General features: G+C 33.8%; 1 protein-coding gene across 2 annotated transcripts in view; it reads left to right on the forward strand.

Moving 5' to 3' along the window:
• Vwc2l (von Willebrand factor C domain containing 2 like) overlaps window positions 1–19,511 on the forward strand; it is a 151,708-nt gene that overhangs the window by 8,156 nt on the left and 124,041 nt on the right. For both annotated transcript variants that reach the window (XM_021730733.3, XM_005331854.4), the window contains exon 3: window positions 18,970–19,099. In XM_021730733.3, coding sequence (XP_021586408.1) covers window positions 18,970–19,099 — 130 coding nt within the window. The remainder of the gene's footprint in view (window positions 1–18,969; window positions 19,100–19,511) is intronic.

Here is a 19,511-nt window from a genome sequence, read left to right on the forward strand (position 1 = left end):
AATTATAATAGCATTTCCTAGTCCCACCACCCCCGCCCCCCAAAAAAAGTTTATTAGAAATGTAGGCTCTATTTGCTTTGACTCTGTGCTTAAGTATCTCATGCTGAGTTTCCCAAAGGAGAAATAATTTCTTATTTTGCTTGGTATTTTTATAACTCTGCTAGAATTAGCCTTTTTGGATATTTCTTTATACTTTATAACTTGTACTGATTTAGTTTTAGGTCAGACACTGAAGGTTATACTACAGCTGAAGGAGATCCTATTTCAGATTTTGCATAGCCGGTTTTTATTTTGAAGTGATTTTCTGCAGTCAATACCCAGTGTCCCCAAATTAGGATTTGGATTTGGCTAAGATCTGCCTTTCCCTGCTGGCAGTGACCTTCGTGCTTTCCCCTTTCCCTATTTCTAACCAAGGATAGTTGATAAGGTCTCTTAGTTTTATATTTGAAAGGTTTAGTGTAAATAATTGCTTATGTTGCATTTTTGTGTATATGTTGTTTTCTTTTAAAATAAAGTTATTTTCATGTCATGCTAAACTGCCTAGTTTTTTTCCTGAAATTTTCACCTAATATTTAAATCTTGAGGAGTGAAAACAAAGAGGAAAAACAAGTCAACAGGATATTTTGCCAAATTATTATACCCACAAAAATATATTGATGCCAGTTTAGGTTTGGAATTGATTTGCTCTTTAATGGGTATATTCAAAAGGAGAGAGAATTTCCAAAATAATCATTAATCTGTATCCACATCAGTAATGCCAATATTATGTAAAATTAAATCTGTAAAAATGTTTCAGTTGAAAGGATTTTTGAATTTAGGTTTGAGAGATTTGTTTTATGTCTGGTTGTTTTTAATATGGAAAAAAGAATGGAAGGCAACATATTTAAGGAGCCTAAGGATCAGATTTACAAAGGAAAGAGAACATAATGGAGACTGCGGGGAAATCTCAGTTGAGGAGACTAATAGGTAACACAGTTCCCATCACTTTACCCTACTTACTCATCTACCTGCCATTGAACCAGTCTCTATGAAGGGTATTTGGACTAAGTAGCATGTTTACGCAAGGCAAAGAAATATAGAAGCATCTTTCCAGAAGTATGAAGGTTATATTTATTGTGATAGCAAATAAATTGATAGATTTTGAGAATACAAGTGGGATTTTAAAAAAGTTTAATACAGTAGAGGATTTACAAATTATTAGCATAAGGGTAGGGGAGTCATCATTTTAAAGATAATCTCCATAGAAAATATTATAATTTCACGCACTAAAAATGATTGAGAATTTTTGTGGAAAGGTTGAAAAGATTAATCCCATAATTATTCACTCCACAAAACACAGTTCCTGTTTTGCAGAGCATATTGGGGCTTTGAAGATGAAAATGGCCTATGAATGAGTTAAAAAATGGCTCCTCCTTTCAAGTTACTAGGACAGAGATTGAATCATGACCGCTGCTTAATCTGAGGCTCAGACGCAGCACGATGAATGCAGAGGTTCAATGTGGATATTCTCAATGAGGGATTTCCATCTTTGTAAATAACTGAGAACTTTGATTTAATTTTTATAATATTTTACCCGTTTGGGAGAGTACAGTCAGTTTTATTAAAACAACTTTATGAAGGTCATCACATCCTTTCTTACTATTATTAAATTGTGCATAGTTGGCATTTTAAAAAATTCACAAATGTTTCCTCCATCTATGAAGGAGATCAGATTTTAAAAATAACCTATTTTTTAAAAAAATCCCTTTGATAATAGGGGTGATCCTTTTCATATTTAACACTTTCTAAAACAAAAGAGTAAAATTATAAGACTATATGACTGCCACATTCATTCCCACAGGGGTGAAATAGGCCCTTTGCCATCAAAATTAGTCTCTTGCTTTACATTTTAAGAGACCGATGGCCACCAGCCATTTGGTTTGCAGTATGCAGGAGCAGTTTTTCATACTCGTTCACTGATATTTATTGCTGTCCTTATTGGAAGATGCTGCTATTAGTGGTGATAACTGCATGATAAGTATGACTACAGAGATTTGTGACTGGGCTTCTGTGCCCTGTGCACATGGGAAGATTGGTGCTTGATTTGCAGCCATGTCTGAGATTTGCAGAGCTTGTCACCATTAGTGACTACCTCAGACTTGGGGTCAACCCTTGGAAGTTTATAGATATCGTTGCCCTTTCCCTGCACATGCACCAAGAATGTGAAAGATGAAGCTGAGGGAAAAAAATGACTTCATAATGCCCCTTCCAAATTTGAGCTACAGTTGTACAGATTTTGGATATGTTTAAAACTTGCCTATTTTTAATTGTGTTTTTACTCACCAGAATATCGTGTGATATTAGCAAGCATATCTTTTCTATTTCCTATACCTTATTTCATAACTCAGATCTATTCATATTTTGGGAATATTTTTAGATTAATTCATACATCTATATAACATAGTCTTGCTTCATAGATACATTGATTTGTGTGTGTGTGTGTGTGTGTGTGTGTGTGTGTGTGTGTGTGAAACTGGAGAAAGCGTGAGTCCTCTTGTCTTTGAGAAAATTTTACTTTCAGATTAGGCGAATCCTTTATTTCTACTCCTTAATAGTGCTGACCACATTTTTGTTTTGTTTTGCTTTCCTGCAGCTTGATTTATGTACCAGGCAGTGTGTTTTATGAAGGACAACACAAGAAAAACCTCTCAGTGTATTTTTTATCTGTGCTTCGTCAAGCTTTCAAGGAAGGGCCTAAGACAAATAGCTAAAGGAAGATTTGAAGTGATCAGTGGGTTTGTTTTCTCAAACTATAGCTACTATTAATTGGAGACTAACTTATTTTAGAGTCTGTGCTTTGCACTTTCATCATCACTATTGATTAGCATCAGTCATTTCAGTCTAACACTCCTCCATTGTTGATTTCCTTGACTTTTGTCTGCCACACAGCAGCATATCACAATAAAACTATATTTGCAAGGATTTAATGACATCATGGAAAAAGTGAATAAAATTCTAAAGGAACAAGAAAAACCAATCATCTCTTAAAAAGTTTCTGATGCATTTTCACATGACTGTATAAAGTTGTCTAAAGGGTATAAAAAGTTCACTCAACATAACTCTTAATTTTCGCCTTATTATATCAGATAACAAAACTCAATAGATTTTAAATTTTCCATCTATAGAACTGAAACAATAATATCATCCCTTGTCTTAAAAAGAACAAATAGTATACAGAATTTGAAAATTAGAATATTATGTCTCAATTTATAAGTAGAGATTTTAACTACTCAAGAGTTTTTTGTTTTGTTTTTTGTTATTGTTGTTGTTGTTGTTATTGTGTTTTTTTTACAAATGGGCATTTTTTGGCCTGGATTTTCAAAACTATTTTAATATTGACCTTTTACTACCATTACTACTTCATGGCTTATGATTATATTTGTGTTTCTGAGTTTTAATAACTTCTTTCAATTATAAAAGTCTAACATTATGGTTTTTATGTATACTTACACATACCTACCCCTAAGAACTAGCCATAGAAATTAGATCTATAAAGAAACTTTGAATTTACTTTGTCTAGCTCCCTATTTTAGAGGTGATAAAACAAAGACTAATAGAAACTTAGTGATAGCGCCATCATGACACAGCTCATTATTTGCAAAAGCAATATTAATACATCATTTTCTTGTGGTATCTCTTCTACATTTTATTATCTTCGGGTTTAACAAGAAAATTCAAGCTGATTCGCATCTTCTTTTCTAATAAATATGTTGGATGCAAAGATTTATTTCAGCCAATTGTCTATAGAAATGTGATATGAGGACCTATCACCATGGCAACCCAGAGTTACAAGTAGAGAAGAACAATAAAATATTGGCACATCTAAAATCAATCTTTGATTCAGATTGAATACAATTTGTGAAACAAGCTGAAGTTTGCAAAGGCTCTGATAAAAAGGGGGTCTGTTGTCTGAAACTGAAAAAAATCTGTAATTAAACCAAACAATATAGCCAAAATAAAATATAAATGTCTTTCATTAGATACTACTTATTTACTTTCACTGAGACTACTTTACTCTAAAAAGTAACAAATAAACTAAACTACTGTTGTTTCTCATATATTTTGGTGATTTTTTTTTTTTGCAACTGAGACTGATAAGTTTTATTTTTTCATTCTGCAAACTCCTGCCTCTCACTAGATGGCAGGAATGGAGTGTGCAGAATGGATGGAGAGTGCAAAAATCTTTAGTTCCATGACATTAGAACAAAGGAATATCCCTAAACCAGCTGATCATCAGTATGACCTAGGGAAGAAATGTTGCAAAAATCCCCATTCCTTCACCTCTCCTGCTTTTAATTTAAACCATTTAAATGTATATCACTATATAGATATATATTTTTTCTACAAATAATGTAGATTATTTAAATTTATATTATTCTATAAATAATCCCAGAATATTCTAATCAGTTGGTTTGGGGAATCATTGTTTTAAGGTAGGCTTTGCCAGACTGTTTTCGAAGGGACACTGGAATCTGTGAGACTTCTAGTGAAGATTTCCAGTTGTTTTTCATGATCACTTAAGTTTGAGGAATGATGAATCTTTAAAACTCTTCTGGAAATGTACAGTGCACATTTGAAAATTGAGACCACTTGAATGTATTTATGAAGTTTGTTGGAGAATTTATGTATGTTCCACATCTAAGAACTCAACAGCTGGTAAAAACTTGGTTTTCTAGTAGTCCCTACCACTTCCAGCCAGGTGACCTAGGCACACAGTACTTTCTCTGTCTGGATGTTCACATCTCCAAAATAGAGATCTCAGGAGAAACTACTTGGCACACAGTAAGTGATAAAGGCTACCTGACATTTTTACTACAATTACTACTAAGTCATATTTAGTCTAGGATTTCACAAATTTATGTGACAGTAGAACATTATTTTTCCTCAGAACATCTATTAACATTTAAAGTTCCCACAAGTCCAATGAGACATAGTTTTCAGAACTACCCTGCTCGTGGTTCAAAATGGCCTAATTACCATAAAAATAAATAAACAAAGTAAAGATATTGTGTCCATCTACAACTAAAAAAATATATTTTTAAAAAGTGACCTAATTATTTGACTCTATGGTTAGTTAATGATAAAATCTATTTGTCTCTACTTCTTCTTGAAGTTCCCCAAATTGCATTTATGTGACTATTATGGTAATTTATTAATGTGTGTTATATAAAACAATTTAGTTGAAAAATGACTTTTCAGAATAATAATGATGATGACAGTCATAGTACCAATTACACAGAACCAATAATTTAAGTTAGGGATTGGCACACTAGAGGCCATGGGCCAAATCTAGTTCACAGTTTCCTTTGTAGCTTTAAAAGAAAAAAGGGGGAAGGGGTTAAGTTTTAAAAACTTTTTGTAAGTTTTATTGGAAAACAACCATGCTTATTCATTTATGTATTGTTTGTGGTTGCTGTTAAGAATGTCCTAGAGACTATATGATTTTTTAAAATCTAACATATTTACTTTCTGGCCCTCTATAGAAAAAGTTGGCTGATCCTTGATCTGGACTGAAGTCGTTCTTCCCATTATACCTCACTTGCATGTTGTACTGATACCTGTCCTTCTAACCTGCATTCTTGAATGTCACAAATTCTTTCGGGTCATGCTAGATAAAGAATCTACATTAGTTGTGATGGACTCAGGCTTCTCTTTGAACACATATACATTTAAAAAAAGACCTGCAGAAAAGTTACATTGCATACTTGACTCCAAAAAGTATAGCTTTGCTCTTGGCATTGCTGTATAGTAATTTATTAATTTTTTGCTTACTCAAAATTCTCAGATGAAATAAATAAGCAAAGATTATAACATGTCCAACATTTTTATATCCCACATGTTCTCTTTTGAGGGTAGGACAAGTTACAAAAGGATATTTATTTATTTAATATGATGAACATATTCAGTGTTATATTAGCAATTGAAAGTATGTATATGGTCTACTTACTTGGGTATTCATTCTATCATTACTTTTTTTTCATTGATTTTATTTTTTAAATACATGGCAGTGGAATGCATTACAATTCTTTTTACACATATAGAGCACAATTTTTCATATCTCTTTATATAAAGTATGTTCACACCAATTCATGTCTTCATACATGTACTTTGGATAGTGATGTCTATCACATTCTACCATCATTGCTAACCCCCTGGTACTCCCTTTCCCCTCTACCTCTCTGCCCTATCTAGAGTTCATCTGTTTCTCCCATGTGCCCCCTCCCCATCCCATTATGGGTCAGTCACCTTATATCAGAGAAAACATTCGGCATTTGTTTTTTTGGGATTGGCTAACTTCACTTAGCATTATTTTCTCCAATGCCATCTATTTACCTGCAAATGCCATGATTTTATTCTCTTTTATTGCTTAGTAATATTCCATTGTGTATATATGCCACATTTTTAATCCATTCATCTACTGCGGGGCATCTAGGTTGGTTCCACAGTTTAACCATTGAGAATTGTGCAACTATAAACATTGATGTGGCTGTATCCATGTAGTATTCTGTTTTTAAGTCCTTTGGGAATACATAAGGAGAGGGATAGCTGGGTCAAATGGTGGTTCCATTCCCACTTTTCTTTGTCTTCATAATAGCTGCCATTCTGACTGGAGTGAGATGATATCTTAGAGTAGTTTTGATTTGCATTTCTCTAATTGCAAGAGATGATGAACATTTTTTCATATATTTGTTAGTTGATTGTATATCCTCTTCTGAGATTTTAAGTCAACTTTTACATTCCATTAAATAAACTTATCTTACATGTGAAGAAGTGGTAGTATCGGCCAAAATACATGAGACATCCACCTGATCCTCAAGGTGCTCGTAGACTCTCACAGGGAATACAAAGTACAAGTGTAACCAGCACAGGTAGCTTGTGAAGGTTGCTGTAGTGTGAAGAAAGAAGTGGTTCATTCTGAAGGGCTAAAGGAAAATAGCCCAAGAATGGCAAAGGTAAAGAAAAAACTTGATCAGAGAAAAGTGAGACAGCTCAAGTGACCAGCGCACATGGTACAGAGTGTAAGATAAAAGTGGAGAGGGAGCATGAGGAGGGAGTGTGAAAGCCAGGGTCAAAACCTGAACAGAGCAGAGAGTTCCTGAAGGATGTGGGTTGGGGAACTAACCAGATTTGTGCCCGCAACAAACATGAATGATAATAGAGGGTTCTAGAAAATATTTTGTAAATGTATTCGCTCATTAAATTAATCCTACAATACTTTTATGCCTGTTTTATAAATGAGAAAACTAACTTTCAGGGAGATTTGTGCTCTTCTTCTTGTTACATAAGCGGGGATTATCAAACCTGACATATCAAGGAGGGATTTCTGCCTCTAACTCTAGAGCTGTCTTCAATACACATTATCAGCTTTGGTGAGAATCCTGAACACAGATGCAAGTAACGTAGAAGAGAGAATCTGGCTTTCCCTTGAGTATATATATGTAAAATAGATGTTTAATTATAATTCTATTTCATATTTAGTCCCATATCTTTTTCATAGAAACATAGTACACTGATAACATGAGGAAAATTCTTTCCCTGTTCCACATATTCCAGGGCTCAACTGGTTTTATTTTAGAATTCCCGCTGCCTAGATAAAGGAAAAGTCACACACACACACACACACACACCATGGAGTTTTATCTAGTAATAAAGAAAAATGAAATTATGTCATTTGCTGGAAAATGGATGGAACTTGAAACTTGATAATATTATGTTGAACAAAATAAGCCAAATTCAGAAGGTCAGTAATTGTGTATTTTCTCTCCTATGCAAAAGTTAGAGTGGAAAAAAGAAAAGTCTGATCAGTGGGGGAAGGGAGGGTCTCATGAAAATCAAAGGAAGGTCAGTAAAGTAGAGGAAAGGGACCAGAGAAGGGAAGAAGAGAGAAAGGAGAAATATGTGAAATGATATTGGCCAAATTATATTTTTATATTGTGTGCGTGCAGAATATGTGACAACAAACCCCACCATTATGTACACCTAAAATTCGCCAATAAAAATATGGAAAATAAATAAAATTCACATTGCTAAAATAAGTAGAGGCACATCAAGGCATGTTCTATCCATTTGAAACAAACTACATTTTGAATACATTGAATATTAACCAAGATTATTTTTGCAAATGTAAGAATAATATTTTAAATTTTAAAGCAATGAAATGTGAATTTTAAAAAGCATAGAAATTGTTAAATGATTTTTGCAAAATTAGAAATGCAAAAGCTTCTATCATAGATATTGCAAAAACTCCAGTGATACACAATGAAGTCATTTTTCTTTATAGTGAGAGAATAGCCGTGGCGCCTGGAAATTCCACTTATTTTCACTGCATGGTAGTTTTATTGCTCTCTTCTAAAAAATTAAAATTGTTCAGTCTAACTTTAACTTTATTCCCAACATTAAAAATAAAATTCTGCCAAAATAGCAAACCTTTGACTGCTGAGATTTAAAAAGCTTCATTAAGGAGAAAAAGGACAATCACAGAAAATTTTCCTTTTGTTAATGAGATTCTAGGACGTTTACATTGAAACTAGAAGATACTAAAATCAACACTCCAAAAACTTAGAGCTAAAGTTACCCTGTTAAAAAACTGTTTGGGGCAAGAATATGATTAAAGATTGAAGTTTCATCTCAGTAAATAAGAATCTAATTAACTATCTAAAAACGTTGTTCAATGTCATTCTCAATCTAATCACAATTTGAGTTCGAACATGCTGCATTTTAAAAGATGAAGTACAAATTTTTTTCAAAACTCAAAAGGATATATTCTTCACAAATTCAATTTTTTAATTAATTTGTAATGGAAATAATTATGCCATAATTTAATAAGATGATGTATGACTAATGTTCTCCCTTGACAAATACACAAACTTGCAAATAGACAGAAGGGAGGGAGGACAGAAATACTGGTCAATGTGAAAGCTATGACAACAATAATATTCATGAAACCAAAGCTACATAGTTTACCTGTTCTTTCACATATTACATGATTCCCTTGCTGTTTTGTAACAATCAATGAGAAAATCAGAGCACATTAATATTATATTATTTTTAATACCATCTTGTGAATTAGAAAATCCAGGCTTAAGTAGTTGAGCCTCTCCAAAGTAAAACAGTAGCATTTAATAGTAGGTCTTCCTCTCCAAATGTGCTTATTCCACAACCAAATTCCACTGGGAGATAACATTAACAATGCCTATATGTGGTTACAAAATTGCCATTGCTTCTGCTAATACCTTGCTCCAAAACTCCACACTAAAGTTTATCAAGAAATTACTCAGTGACTTTTAAATGAAAATATACTTTCATGTTATTGCCCATAATCCATCTCAATATACGTTCAGGGAATGAGATAAGCTCTGAAATAAGTATCAAATAATGAAATATAAAATTTAGTGGGAAATAACTATTTGGTCTTAAAATTGAAAATGTCTTTTTATATCAACAATTATAAAGCACTTAATATTGTTCATTTTAATTACTCCCTCTTCATATTATGTCAAAGTACAATATTACTACCTAATGGAAAAATGAAGAAAATAATTAAACTTTTAGAAAATTTTTGCTCAGAGAAATTGAGATAACAGTAAAGAAGGAGTTCTTAAGAAGTAGTCTGATTGCCATTCCCAATACAAATGAGTTTTGTTGTCCCAGGCTGATAATGCCTCCCTCTTAGAGCCTGAAAAGCCCTGAATTCAGTGTCATGCATGCAGTGCTAGCAGGCAAAGTTACCACCCTCTCTCTTTTCTGTTATCACTTCCTTCCAGTGTTTCCTGTAGAGTTGAACTGGTTGCATTGTCTCTTACGTGATTCTTTCAGGCTGTGGAATTCTCACAGTGGTGTACTCTACCTTAATTGCCCTTGACCTTGATTTAATGCTAATATAGATGACTGGCTCTTTAATTGATACCAACAACCAAAAATGTCCTTACCAGTAAAATCAGGGAAATTTTGAAGTTATACAGTTGCTCATTTTTATTCTGTTGCATTCAAGTGTGACCCATGGAGCAGTCTCAGAGTGGAGATAAGTAGGTTCTGCTGCAAATGCTTAGATCTACTGTTGATGAACTTTCATGTTGAAGACCTCAGAGACAGCTAAAACATCTTTTTGTTTTGTTTTGTTTTCTTAAAAGCACACTGATATTTCCTTGATAAGTGTACTTCGCCTACTTAAAAAGATACACCTGTTATGGTAACTAAAATGTGTTTTTGCTAACACTGTCCTTATCTGCATTGTATTTTGGGGGATGTTATTTATATTTTAGAAAAATCTATAATTTATTGTCATGAGACTCCTTGAAAACATTCAGTGAAATAAATTTGTTCTGTTTATCAGAAAAGGCAGTATAAAATGCCCTTAAAGCACATGCCAAAATATAATTTTTAAAATTTTTAGGAAAGAAATTTTAGAAATATGCCATTAGGATAATGTTACAATTGTGTGGCAAGTACGATGATGAACTTCCAAAAACAAGTTTCTTTTTGTCCTTAATAATTAATAATTTTTGGATTGGTACTTCGTTTCCAAAACTTCTTGTATTTTTCTGGTTCAGATTAAATGCAAAGATTAACTTCAATAATTCAGTCTTCCACTATAAAAGCTACAGCCATTATTCTTTTTGATTAAAAATCTTTTATTTTGCTTTTATTACTGCATTATACTTGTACGTTGAGTTGAGTTCATTTTGAATGGAATTTAATTTAATTTGCTCCATTTAAGTCCCTGGTGTCCCCCCTTTCCCTTCCCTCTTTCCGCCTCTATTTCCCTTCCTCTACTCTATTGATCAATCTTCCACTCATTTGTTTATTTTTAATTGGTGCCTTATAGATATACATAAAGATGGAGGCACTGTAATATATACATACACACACACACACACACACACACACACACACACACGGTAATTTTTTTTTAAATTCATTTTACTTTTTCTCCCTTTTCCTGCCCCTACTCCCTCCTTTCACTCCACTGATCTTTCTTTTAACTTTATAATATGCAACCCCCTCACTTTTTATTACTTCTTACTTTGCTTTACCTTCTGTGTATGAGAGAAAATATTTGGCCCTTGAATATTCTGAATCTGGCTTATTTCTCTTAGCATAATGTTCTTCAGTTTTATCCATTTATTAGCAAATGCCATAATTTTGTTTTTCTTTATGGCTGAATAAAAATTCATTGTGTATATATACAGCCTTTTGTAACCCATTCATCTATATATAGATGGGCACCTGGGCTGCTTCCATATCTTGGCTATCATGAGTTGCACTGCTATAAACACTGATGTGACTGTATCACTATGGCATGCTGATTTTAGTTCTTTTGGATAAATAATGATTGGGATAGCTGGGTCAGTTATTCATGTAAAATATTGGTTAGCCCAATAGCTAAGTTGTGGAACTATCCCATATAATCATCAACAAATAAATGAACAAAGAAAATGTGGTCTATATATACAATGGAGTTTTACACAGCTGTGAATAAGAATGAAATTACGGTATTTGCCATTAAATGGATAAAATTGGAGAGTATCATGTTAAGTGAATAAGTCTGACTCAGAAAGTCAATGATCCAATACTTTCTTTCATATACAGAAATTAAAGCAAAATGGGGGGTGAGGGGCTAGCCAGGTGCCATGGTGCACGCCTGTAATCCTAGCAGCTTGGGAGACTGAGGCAGGGGGATCACAAGTTCAAAGCCAGCCTCAGCAAAAATGAGGTGCTAAGCAACTCAGTGAGATCCTGTCTCTAAATAAAATACAAAAGAGGATGAGGGTGTGGCTCAGTGGTCGAGTGCCCCTGAGTTCAATCCCCAGTACCCCCCAAAATAACTTAATTAATTAAATAAGGGGGAAAGGTAGAGGACACTATGAAAATGGAAGGAAGATCTGTGGAGTGGAGGGGGAATTTTAGGGGAAGACGAAGGGATGTGAAAGGGAAGGAACAGCAGAATGAAGTTGACCAAATTATGCTATGTGCACATGTGAATGTACCACCATGTATTCCACATGTATGAATATCTGTAAAGCACAAATTTATAAAAACAATAAATAGATGGGGGGAAGATCAGTGGAGTAGAGGAAGGGTAATGGTGAGCAAAGGGAAGGAAAGGAGGAGTACTAAGGACTGAACACAGAATAAATTATATTCCATGAATGTGTGATTATGTCAAAATGAATACCATAATTATTTGTAGCTATAATGTACCAATAAAAACATAAAAACAAAACAAATGGCTTTTAAAAATCAAGAAAAACGTGTTAATACATGCCTATAATACCAGCAACTGGAGATACAGATAGGGCCTGAGGCAGAAGAATTACAAGTTTGAAGCCAGTCTCAGCAACTTAGTGAGATTCTGTCTCAAAAACTAAAATTAAAAGTACTGGGAATGTATCTCAGTAATAAAGCACCCCTGTGTTCAACCCCCAGTGCCAATCTTAATTACTGTGTTGTCGTTTATTGAAAGCAGGACAAATATGTCAGCCTTCTTTTTATAGCTTATATACCAATCTTTTATACATTTAACAAGTGCTCTGAATAAATATTTCTAAAATTTATATAATTCCAAGTTATAGTTCATTATCTAACTGGTTATTATAAACACATGGACAAACCTAAATGTACTCTTTGCACTCATTTTCCTAAAACTTTGCTTCAAAAAAATGAATGCTTTTGGCAAAAACACTAGAAATAATATTCTAGAATGTATTATCAAAATACCAACTCCTCTAGAGAAAGTCAGAACAGCTGCTTCACTTGTAAATCAAATGATACCATCATATACATTTACTGGCCAACTATAAAAAAAATCTATATATCAGATTTTTCTATTTGCTTCGACAGCATTAAAATTCTTAAAGAAGTCCCAGCTCTATGTCCATAATGTGATAAGACTCAAGACCTCAGTGTTTTAAATATGCTCCAATCAATGGGGCAGATTGCTGAAGAGGGCATCACAATCTCATTAGGCCAGGAACATTAAGAAGCATTTTAATCAGTGTTTCTATGGGACATCTTTCAGATGATTGTGAATTTTGGTTGAAATCCATTGGATCCATTGATTATTAGGTGACATCTGCCGCAGGCAAATGACTGGCTACAGGAGTGGCAGTCGATGCTAAATACTCTTGCACTTTGCAATTTAATGTATATTTTAATGAAGTGAACAGTGAGATTCCTGACAGGCATCAGCAACTTTGAAATAGTCTTCCAAACTTCTCATACATTTTGAAAGTAATGAGATTTGTTCCATAAAGTGATCAAATTTATGCCATAAATTATCTACAAAAGAAGAGCACTTCATAAAGCAGTAGTTTTTCCTTTGTGAAGATCAGATTTTAAATAGTTATTTAATGGGATTTTTTTTATTTTTTTGGTAAAAAGCAAACTGAGCTGTATTTTCTTTGATAAGATTTGGCTATTATCAAAGAAATGAAGCACCACAATGCATTAAAAACCTTATATCACTTGATCAGAAGAAAAGCATTGACATGATTAGTGTGCAAAGACTTGGCGCTTAGAATTCCCATCAATTCTTGCATCCATCTCCTCAGCTTTCAACAGTATTAGCCAAGGATTTTCTAGGAAGCAAGTTTTGTTCCTCAGACTAATCAAGCTGTATTTTGCTGGACTTGGTACTCTAACTCATCTTTTAGGAAAATGAACATGTTTAAAATCAATGCTTTTTCCTGAAAAAAAAATTAAAATATACTAAAATAATGTGCTTAATAAGCAAATATTAAACTTGACACACATTATTAAATGAGACTAGCTTTTTCTCAGACTCTTTAGCAATACCTCTGCATGTATTCATGTATTAAATCTAGTTAGCACAGAATTTTCTAATGCAATAAAAACTCTGTAATCATCTACTATTAGATAAGCTAGTCAATAGAGTGCTAGAAGATTGGCTTACTTGTGATCTGCACAATGAGTGTTAAGATTTTAAAACAACCTTCAGAGAATTAGTTTATGTTTATTGTCACAATATTGGAACCGAATAGTTATTTTATGACTTATAGTCAGAAATCTGCTACCCCAAAGTAACCTCTACAATATTTTCTTCTAATTTCACAATTGAGAACCCTGAATTTATAACAACACTGTCATCTTAGCCTTCATCAAATTTAAATAGTACTGCAATGTTTCTGGTCACTAAACACACCTAATAAATTAAATATAATACAAAGATCTCATCCTTTTCATGCCTGATGAACACAGATGAAACTGCCTAAAGGTGTGACTTCACAAATATGAAAACAGATTCTACATAAATGAGTATGTCTTTCAGTTAACAAATACTTATTGCATTCCTATCATGTGCTAAGATGCCTTCTAAGTGCAAAAGATGCAACAATGAACAACATATCATTTGTATGTGTGTGTGTGTGAATATATATATATATATATATGTATACACACACCCACATATATATATATACATATATCATTATATCAATAAGTAATTGCAAATCTATAGGGATAGCAGATAAGAGCAAATAAAAAATAAGAAGAAATTAGCAATAATAATTCCAGGAACAAAGAAGATAGCTTCTGAATGGGTAGCAGAATGTACAGAGATGATGGAGGGACTGGATTACCTGGGTGGTCCAGGAAAACCTCCCAGGAATATGGCATTTGAGTTGATTCTTGCATGACAGCACTGCAGGAAAAGGAAATAAATTTTTGGCCTTTCTTTTTCCTTTTTTTTTTCTTTCCCTCCCTTCCTTTCTCTCTTTCTTCTTTCTTTCTTTCCTTCCTCCCTTCCTTTTCATTAATGATTTACAATAAACACTTTAACCATTCAGACCTACTCTTTATTTGAGGCTTTTTATTTTGGGGGTGTGTTTCTCACATGATTAATTCTATCAGCTCAAAAACCCTCCCACCAATCCAAATCCTGGAAAACCTTATTGCAACCTCTTCCATAATGAGATTTCATTTTGAGTAAAAACAAAAGAACAAATCATAAATATTGCTTTAAAATATCATCTTATACTTTCAGTTTTCTACTTTTTAGATGTCTTTCAAAAAGCCACCAGTGGCTAAGTATACAAGTGAATAATATTTATGATCTATTTTTATGTGCCTCATAATAATTCTGTGAGGTTGCTTACTACTTTTTACTCCCATTTTATGGAATAAGAAATTAAGGCAAAGGAAGATTATATAGTTTCCCCAACATTCATAGCTAATCAGTAAAGCAACTGAGATTAGAATGCTTGTTTCTACGATGATAGCACAGTCACATGAAGTCAACTAAATGAAGCATTTTTTTTCTAATTTCACAAATTGAGAACCCTGAATTTATAACAACATTGTCATTTTAGCCTTTATCAAATTCAAATAGTATTGCAATGTTTCTGGTCACTAAACACACCTAATAGACAATGACCATTTTCTTCTGGGTACTGTCTGAACAATGCCAGTAACAGCCAGCAAGTAATTCACAATACCTTTATGAATGTCACATGGAAAAAATATTCAGGCTCTCCTCAGTTGTGGATAAATAAATCCTGGTGTATTCAGAGTACAAAAGCATGTGGAAAATGTTATGCAACCAGTCTGCATAACATCTTTTATTAATCCTAATTTGACCTTCAGTGATACCCACAGTAGCTTCTAAATTGTCAAAAAGAATATATTTGACAATTTTTCTGATATTATTCAACTACTTCAGTAACCCAAGTTATTAACTAACCCAAATTAGTTCACAGGCTGCTTCTACATTTTAATAACTCCTGGAGCATTTCATTGTTTCCAAGATTCTGGTATCTCCCCTCCAATTCTCCAAAAACTCAAAAAATCACAGTGACTAAGATTTTAGCTAGAAGATCTTCAGAAGTTAACCATCTTGAAACCGATATGTATTGCTGTTTTCCCAAATGCCAACAGGGAAAATTTGAGTTCTAGTCACCCAAACCAATATTTGAGAGTCTCCTATTGCTCTTGATTTCTTCATATTCATCTCTAGTAATATATATGTCAGGAAACTCCATTGTAATCTAGAGACATTTATGATGCCATTTGTCACACAAGGATGTATTCAGCAATGGGAATTACAGGTAAAACAGTCTCTGCTTAAATGTAGTTCCTCATTAGATATTCAAAAACACTGAGATGGAGGTAGAACAGATTTATAACACGTATGTAGTATCAAATCAAACATTTGACCTTTAATCACAATTTCAACTAAAATTTATGGCAAGGTATATATAGTAAATGTTACTTTAGTTTCAAAAAATTACTTAGAAATAAAATATTTCCTAAGATTTCATAGAAGATTTTGCTTTGCTTGTATAAAATTTTATAATGGTATCATTTGATCACCTGACTTACCAAATATCTGTCTTAGTCATAATATCACATGCTTTTCTAAAAAAAAAAGACTAACAAGAATAATTTTTTCTAACTACATATTCTAACACTCTAACACCTGTATTCCTCTAAAGATAGTTTTATTCTTTAACCTTTGATTTTTACAGGAACTTTTTCAGGTTTAATCTATAGTTTTCACATTGAAGAACCCAATAAAAGGAAATGTGTAACAAGTTCAGTTCTAAAGATATAAAGATTTATCCAAAGCACCAAACCATTCAGAATTTTACACCATAAGGTGGGAAGGATTTTAAGTCTGAACTTAATGTCAAAGTGGCATACTACTGCTCATTCCTAGTAACTTTCCGCTACTTAAGCAATATCTTTTCAAAATTGGAAGGGAAGGCGGGGGCAACAAGGAAATTCAAATTGAGAAAGATAATAACAATAGGGTCAGAACTGGTAAGACTATAAAAGGAGAGAGGCTTGGCAAGGCGGGTGAGGATGAAAAGGACTTTAGCATGGGCATCAATGGATTAACTTTCATGCAGTTTTCAGAGTTGGAGCAGAGATTTATGAAGGCTTAAGATGTGAAGAAATAAATTGAAATACAGAGTTTTTATATTTTTTTATTGGCAACTGGGAATTGAACCAAGGGTGCTTTACCAATGAGGTATATCTCCAATCCTTTTTTAAATATTTTTTAATTTTGATACAGGGTCTTGCTAAGTTGTTTAGGGCCTAAGTTGCTGAGGCTGGCCTCAAACTTGTTATCCTCCTGCCTCATCCTCCAGAGTTGCTGGATTATTAGCAGGGGCCACCATTCATGGGTAAAGTTTTTTTTTTAATTAATGAAAAGAAGAAATAACATGAGATTCTAGGGGAGAAGCAAACAAACCACAAAATATAAATAAAACCAAGTTCAGGGCATGATTAGAAGCTACCAATGATTAGAGGGATTTTTTAATGTTTTTTATTACTCAAAATCCCCTTTAAAAATCACCTTTTGACCTTAGTCCTTCCTCAGCATATTTCTCAAAATAAATATAGTCTGTCTTTGCTGTGCTTCCTGAAAGCACTCCTTTTCATTAACCAAGGAGAGGGTTAGTGTCCTTGGGCACCTTAGTTATCTTAATGGAGCTCGCAAACTATGGAGCAATAAAGGAGCCTCACTCTTCATCTCTGTTAACTACTATGCTGTAGGATCAAGTGGAGCTTCAAGAAAACCCTAGACCTTGGGATACCATAATAGATTCCTCCGAAAATGCTTATATACAACTCACCACATAGTGGAGAGCATAATTGTGCCCTTCAACAAGCTTGTTGATTGCATTAAGAAACAGCATTACTTTATAATGGATTGTGTGGCTAATTCTTTTGTTCAGAATAAATTTGATAGCAAAATAATTAAAGTTAGATTTTCATTCTTCAAGCACAAAGCAAAGATGAAATGAATTTTTAAATAATTAATCGAAATGTTTTCACTCCCTCAGACTGTCTGGGTCAGAGAGCACCAATATGACCCCAATTCTCAGGTCCAGGAAAATATAAGAACTGACAGGGATCATGGGCAGTAGCCACAGAAACAAAGAAAGGGGGTTCATTAACACATTTATGGGTGAAGAACTGTGGCACTGGGTAGGGAGCAGAATTTTCTAAGACCAAATAGCTTGATTGAGAAGTATGTGCATGTATAACTTCTGAGACCTCCAAGTTTTCATTCCAGAAATCTAAACCTCAGTTTAATGAGAAAATAGAGCTAGAACTTGTATAGTATGTAAAACTAACAGGCTTTCCACTGCTTTATTATTTGTGATATAGGCAGTTTCTAGAAAGGAAACCAAAAAAAATCTCCAACTCACTCTTGGTTGTTAAGTAGAGATAAAATTTCCTTTTCAGCCCTTTAATATTTTTTTTCTCTTAATTAATCACTTTTCAATTCCGGTTTCAGAATCTTGACTTAGATAGTGGCTTTTTAGGTCAATCGATTTTAGTTCATTCATAAAAGCAAGCAGGCAAGATGAAAGACATTCACTAAATCTTTCAAAAGTCAGTGTCTGTATTCTGTATGTTTGGATCCCAAATGCAATCTCCTCTAAAATTCACATTGAAAAAATGCCATTCAGAGACTAGGTTGGCTTGAAAAAGAGTTTTTACAAAGGATAAGGATGTGTGCTTACCATTTTCTTGTTTCCAAGTAATTCTCCTCTTTCTCAGGAAGGAAAAAATGACAAATGGCAAGAACTATTACATATGTTCCAATATCATTCTTATTTGCCAGAGGATGGCAAAGCAATCCGTGCATCTGGAAACCAGACCACAAGATGACATATTAGTTGTCCAAACATTTCTCTGGAAACATAGGGACAAAGATGTAAGAAAAGTCAATCCATGAGTGCTCTAGTTATTCACAGCAATCTGAGCTGTGCATGGCAGCCCACCTTAGCTTGGATGTTCAAATGACCTTCCATTGGGGGAGAATGATCATACACATGGTAAATGGAGTTCATTCAGTAAATCCAATATAAACACTGATGTTTTTGTCTTCTGACAGCATATGAATGTGCAAGCAATAAGTTATAGGAGAAAAGGGGCTAATTTTAGATTTGTTCCTAGCCCTCTCCATGTGAATGGTGTCGCTGTGAGCCCAGCAATGAAGTTCACTGTGTTGTAGCAGACTGCGCAGTTCCTGAGTGTGTCAACCCAGTCTATGAACCAGAACAATGTTGTCCTGTCTGCAAAAATGGTAAGACCACACTGCATTAGTTTTCAAAGAGGGGTTAGTGCAAAATATTTCACTACTGCACACCATTCAGTGCAAGAGCCCTCTAAGATCTGCCTGTGGCTTTTCAATATGGGCATAGCCAATTTATATTTTTCTAAAGCCTAGAAATGAAAATAAACCAGCAATGGGTGAATTTGCAGCTTTTCATCTGGGGAATTAAAGCTCTTGTAAGCTGGCTTGGTTGTGATCCTATTGCTTATTGTTGATTTATAAGTAGGCTATTGGAAAGGACACAGTAGCATCTTTTTATAGTGATTACATTTTTCTCTCTTGTGGGGCTTATGGAGCAGTTCACCCAATATCATAGGGCACAGTGCATCCCAGAAGAGAGAGCAGGGTGAATGTCAGGTGTTTTGCTTTGGGCATAAATTAA

Source organism: Ictidomys tridecemlineatus, chromosome 7, assembly GCF_052094955.1.
Source record: "Ictidomys tridecemlineatus isolate mIctTri1 chromosome 7, mIctTri1.hap1, whole genome shotgun sequence".
NCBI lineage: Eukaryota > Metazoa > Chordata > Mammalia > Rodentia > Sciuridae > Ictidomys > Ictidomys tridecemlineatus.